This window comes from Pinus tabuliformis, chromosome 6, assembly GCF_031772625.1.
Source record: "Pinus tabuliformis cultivar Carrire ecotype Pingquan chromosome 6, CPIR1, whole genome shotgun sequence".
In the NCBI taxonomy this organism is placed as follows: domain Eukaryota; kingdom Viridiplantae; phylum Streptophyta; class Pinopsida; order Pinales; family Pinaceae; genus Pinus; species Pinus tabuliformis.
In genome coordinates this window covers 698664887-698670795 of record NC_142292.1, presented here as the reverse complement: position 1 = coordinate 698670795, position 5909 = coordinate 698664887, and the positions used below count along the sequence as shown (strand labels likewise).

At 37.0% G+C, this 5909-nt stretch overlaps 1 protein-coding gene across 1 annotated transcript; it reads right to left on the bottom strand.

The window, feature by feature from the left end:
• Positions 1–1753: 1753 nt before the first annotated feature.
• On the bottom strand, positions 1754–5667 carry LOC149260589 (GDSL esterase/lipase At4g01130-like). The gene is made up of 4 exons (XM_089380296.1): positions 5181–5667; positions 4856–5053; positions 2562–3002; positions 1754–2243 (listed from the first exon to the last, which is right to left on the bottom strand). Exons 1-4 carry the CDS (start codon positions 5557–5559, stop codon positions 1981–1983), a joined length of 1281 nt encoding a protein of 426 aa, XP_089236422.1. The 5' UTR covers positions 5560–5667; the 3' UTR covers positions 1754–1980.
• Positions 5668–5909: the final 242 nt, after the last annotated feature.

Below are 5909 nucleotides of genomic sequence, written 5' to 3'. Positions count from 1 at the left end.
GATAGTTGATTTTTAAGTTTTAGTTATTATGTATTGATTAGATGATTGTTTTTTAAGTTTTTATTGCAATGGGTCAGATTCTCCCTCAATGTATATCAATTTTGATATTTGATGGTTGATTTTTAAGTTCTATTTCCAATGTATCAAGTTTTCCAAGACTAGAATTCTAAAATAGTTGTACTTTTAGCATTAAAAAAAATTACTTAATGACACTTTGGTTTAGGAATTCATTTTTGAAGTTCTTTTTAATCATGATATTTCATCTTGAATTATGATATTTAGTTTTAATTTTATGACTAAAAAAGTTGAAATTTTAAAGTTTTTAAAAATTGTTATATTTTATCTTCTTTCACAGTAAAAAATAATTAAAAATTTTAAGTTTTTTTTGAGTCCTAATATATTTAACGAAACTATCTGAGTTTAAAAAAAATTAAAATCATGATATTTCATTTTTAATAATATTACTAAAAAAATATTGTAATTTTAATTAAAAATATACAGATTTCCATTTGTTTTATTTATTAAATAAATATTTTAGTTTTTAATACCATTGTTAAATATATTTACATTATTCTACTATTTACACCAACCACATAATCCATGAATCACATATGGGTACCTTACATCAGTCTCCCTTCAAAATATTGAATGGCTTTATGTGATAGATAGGAAAGGTTTTAACCAAGTCGTTACTGGGCATATCTCGTTTCCAAATTGCAACATATCATTGTCCATACCTAACCAAATTCCCCCTCGCAGAAAAATCAATGGCAGCACGTGGCGACATGTTAGAAGTCACTTTAAATTTCACGACAAACAAAATTCCTCTTCCCAAAAAATTCGTGGCCAACATAGCACAATGGACACATTAAAATCCAATCCCACGAAAACAAACAAAATTCCTCCTCCCAAAAAATCCGTCGCCAGTATAGCACAATGGACACATTAAAATCCAATCCCACGAAAACAAAAGTGTAAATCGGAGATTTGCAGATTCTTGATATGGATTTCTGCCAATAAGGCAAGCCAGGAGACGACAATTCCTTTTAACAGTGAAACCAAAATGTTCAGCGAACGAATATCAGCATGTTATTTTTAGCATTAGGCACCCATTAGATTTCGAGGTATTGTCCCAGCCAATTTCACTCTCGAACTTTTATATTGTTATCGAGAAGATAAGGAGGAGAAAAGAGAATCAATCCTGAAAATGAATTATCTAGTTTCTCTAATGTTTTAAGTAAAGTTTTTTTTGGTAAAAATTATGTAAGAGAAATTTTTGGAAGAATTTTTTCAAACCAATAAATACGATGAATCACACTTGTTGATTCGAAATCAGTTGGTCAAAAATTTCTCATATGTGATTTCTACCAATTTTTTACTTAATTCATTATGGATAACAAAAACCTGAATACAAACCTAATAATACAAACATAAATAATTCATTATGTGATTTCTACTAATTTTTTTACTTAATTCATTATGGATAACAAAAACCTGAATACAAACATAATAATACACCTAATTAATAAATCGAATAAAAATCCTACACCCGATAATTGGGACATAATACTGCTCAATTATTTATTGTATTCGGACATAATACTGCTCAATTATTTATTGTACACATAACTGATGGATCGAATAAGAATCCTGCAACCAATAAAAAGAATAGGAATAATAGAAAATAGTAGAAACACACTCAGACAGAAAAATCAGTAAGAACTGATGATTCTGTTTGGAAAAACTCAGTAAATGTACTAATTTTTTTATTAATGAAAAGAAAGCGTTTTTTTCTGCTGAAAAATAGAAGGAATGGAAGGATCATCCTTCGCTTAATATGTATGCAGGTTGCCTGTGGATAGATGATGATCTGTACTAATAGTAGATAGAGGTAAAGTAACAATTGAAATGGCTGCCAGGCATGAATATTCAAAATATGATTGACGCTTTCCTCATCTATCCCTCCCCTTTCCTGTCATCTCAGAGGCCCTGGAGATCACAGAAGGTAGCGAGGGGGAAGGATGGTTCAAAGAATTTTCCACTCAAAATTTGTTTAGTGAGGAGTCTGTTGGCCTCGTCAGTCAAGTGGGCCCCGTCCCAGCTAACGTAGGAGGCTGGATCCGAGCAGGACACCGCTTTCACAGCGCTCCCGTTGATAGTACCAGTGGATCCACACTCTATGACGTTGTTGTAATTATAGTTTCCCCCAACTCCGCAGCATGCCGTCGTGGGGGCCTTGAACCCTGCATTTATATACAGAGATTAGATAGTGTCTTTTTCAATGAAAATAATTCTCAGCAAAACTATACGTAATTCCCCACTATCCAGTGTGAAGTGGGCTGTATGACTTTAGTATATATACACCATAAAAATCTAGCTAGGACCTACACAGAAGGCCAATTTATTACAAAGTTCTGGTAACAGAAACACCAACTAATTGAACTAATAACTAAATTTTATGTATATACCACACCATTCATTCATTCACTTCCCATTTGGAGTATATACACGAATACAGAAAGAAGAGCGTGGGGATAAGGAGTATATAAAGAATTAAATACCATATTTAGAGGGATTGGCGAAGAAATCATAGATAATGTCGTACGTGTTGACGTAGATAATGTTGGCGTCTTTCAGTTGTTTGCGGATGGAGGAGAGCTGATGTCGGAGGAGTGTGTTGAAATAGAGAACCGCGTCGTTGTAGTCAATGGAGCAGCCGTGCTTATCGAAGTCGTTGGAGGAATGGGAAAAGTAAGTGAGCCAGAAAGGACTGCAGCCTTGAGGCTGCATCCCACTCACCAGGATAGTCCTTGCTCCTTCATTGTACAGGGATTGCACAGCTCCTACAATAGACATTGCAACGTTTGGAAGAAAGCTCTTCTTCACCTGAGCGGTGGTGAGTTTGAGCTTCATGTATGCGTAGCTGAAGTCATTGACCCCTATATCTATAGTGTAAATCCCGCTTCTGAATGCCTCCTCGCTTGGGAGATGATCTAGAGGACCTGTAACATTATTCCAGGAATTCTGAAATCAATATATTCAATTTAGCATTCAAAAACCTATTAGTATTGCTATTTAGATTGCTGAGATCTTTGGCAGTCAGTAGTTCAAATCCCAGGGGTAAGATATGTATATATAGTTACCACATTCCATGGAATCAGGCCAACTAGCATAAAAATTCAGTTCGTTTTATTTGATCGCTGATCATATAAAATTCCATCCAAATTCAAACTCAAAGCTTTAGTAAAATATGAAAGAGCATTTCTGCTATTTTAATATTACCATTCCTCTCATCGTATCACGAGCAAGGAGAGCAGCTCGGTAATCTCTTCGTTATGGATCAGTCAAGCAATCAGACATGGCTGGGAAGCGAAATTGGGAAAGGAAAGAAGTGAGTCCACTGGGTGTTGGTATTGCGCAGAAGCAGGGCCGGTGAGGAGGTGGGCTATGATATTCCTGGAGTGTATCATTTCTATGCGCTCATTTTACGTTCATCAAGACTCGAACCAATTATATCTTAGAGTTTTTATTGAAATGGAAATTTTCTTTTTCGAATTATTTGTAAATCATATCCGTCGCTTCTCTAGGCCATTTCTAGCTCGGCTACTTAGCCCTTGACATCTTCGGTAACTTTTCTTTTGCCTATGGATTTGTCTGGTAGGGTGTTTCAGTTTGGATGGCCTGTTAATGATTCTCTGTTACAACGGGGTCTCGTCTTGGTCCAAGTCATCTCTTGATAGTGGGTCTGGGGATATTGTACGGATTGTGGTTTTGTAAAATTATGTTGGGATACCGATTCTCCGTGTTTGGTGTCTTCAGTATTTGTGTTGAAAAAGGGATATAATTTTGGTGCGTCTCTTTTCTAGGTTTTTTGTGGAGGTTGTTAGGTGGTTATTAACCTATGAGTTTGGCTGATGTGGGTTGTTTCTTTTCTAGGTTTGTTTTTGGAGGTGGTTATTACCCTTATGAGTTTGGCTGGTGTGGGTTGGTTTTTGGCTTGTGTTATAAGTTTAAAGTTTGTAATTGGTGTGTTGTTAGTGATTTTGTCATAGATTGGTGCCAGAGACCTTTGGCTATGGGTTTTTGGGTGGTCATTTAACGTGGTGTCTTTCTTGGGCATCATGCCAGCCAGATAGCATATAGCAGGAGGAGTAGGGTTGCCCCAGCTGAGTCTTACTTCTCTTCAATGTTGTCGACTTATAGGAAATCAAGAATCTGGAAACCATGGTGAGTGTTGAGTGGCAAGCATTTTCTAACTCTGAGATATTGGAAGAGGTTTCCTATTAGGTCCTTGACATTGGTCACACTAGGGGTCACAGGAAACACTACCTCAACTCAATTGCATGTACTAGCAAATGAAAACTCATGCTTAGTATGGTATTGGAAGACCAGCAAGTGAAAAGATATAATGTGTTTTCCTCATTGGAAAACATCAAGAAAATGCTGAGAAATCAAAGTTGCTTCATGGACAAACTAGATGCTAAGGCTGGTCCATATAGAGAATCATCTTCAATGTGATTCTGATCTAGATGCAAGGTGAGCCTATATAAAAGGTCATCTTCCATGTGATTCTGATCCTCCTCTTCTCAGTTTGAATGTAAAAGACTTAACTCTGGTTTCCTTCTCGGATCTTTAATAGTCATGCAAGTCTGCTAGCTTCTTTGGTTTTCCCCTAGCCTACTGGTAAACAATGAGAAACCTACTATGTGAAATGAAAAATCAGCACTGCATGGATGAACAATGTAATCTGATTTTGAATACATCCTGAGACCAATATCATTATATTATTAATTAAGAAACCGTTAGAGTGGATTCTGGCGATAATATAATGTCATTATATTATTACTCAAATTACCGTGTGCCTGGATGCTGGCCAGAACCTTTTGCTTGAACGCCTTGAACTGATTGATCTGAACAGTGAGAGAGATGGGAACAATGAAGGAATTGGTGTCACGCGCAGTAGCACCTGCCGCTGCAAAGTTAGCGCCATGCCCGAAAGTCGAAGCTACCGACTGCAAATATGGACTCAGAAACGGTAATCCAATAGCCTGGGCTGCAGCATCGATCATGTTCCACAATTAATTAAATACTAAACGTCATGATGAGAACTAATCGAGCTAAATAATATAATACAATTATCCGTGCAGCAAAGATCAGCATAACAACCAAAATTAACATACCGAAGAAATCTATGGACAACCTTCCGTCGCTGTATCTGCTGACGGGTTTCCCAAAGAAGGTTTTTCCATAGGGAGGATTCTCTGCAAGCTCGTTGTAGGGAAATATAACGTGAATTGCACCCGTATCAGATGTGGAGTCCCCAAAATTAAATATCGCCGAATAATTGCACCGGGCATGAGACATTATTGGCAAAAGAGCCAGCAATATAAATATGCGTAGTAACAGATAGTTACTTAGTATCTGCTCCATTTTGCTGGTCTCCAATGTCGACGATAAGCCTCTCAGATAGGTTTTCACAGACGAGACTAAGTATGTACTGAAAAAGGCACCGCATGCATTTCCTAAAGTTAAGCTATGGAACATAGCCTTCGTTCCCATCTGTGGTGATGGTTAGCATTTGAAACGAACCAGGCATCTTCCAGTCAATCGACCTTAGTGTTTGGTTACCGACACACTGGAAGGTCCTGCGAAGTCACGAGGGAAATGGACATGACACACTGTAAGGTCCTGCGAAGTCACGAGGGAAATGTACATAAAGTAAAACAAACCTAACAGCAGACCTGTATTGGATCGACAACGAACGTTGTCTCACTGTGTGTTCTGAATAGGTAATTTGTGGGGAGTTTGTGGGGAGCTTTGCATTACATACTGAACAAATCAGAAATCGAATCTTCATTAATGGCAGAAGTGTTCTTATACATTGTAATTTTATTAATCAGAAAAAAAAA

Excerpts from the sequence above, each read along its gene's own strand:
- LOC149260589 (XM_089380296.1), bottom strand. The coding sequence starts at position 5,559 with ATGGGAACGAAGGCTATGTTCCATAGCTTAACTTTAGGAAATGCATGC. Across the intron at positions 5,054-5,180 it reads GTTGTCCATAGATTTCTTCG|CCCAGGCTATTGGATTACCG; the intron begins GTATGTTAATTT and ends TCGATGCTGCAG. Across the intron at positions 2,244-2,561 it reads CGCCAATCCCTCTAAATATG|GGTTCAAGGCCCCCACGACG; the intron begins GTATTTAATTCT and ends ATATAAATGCAG.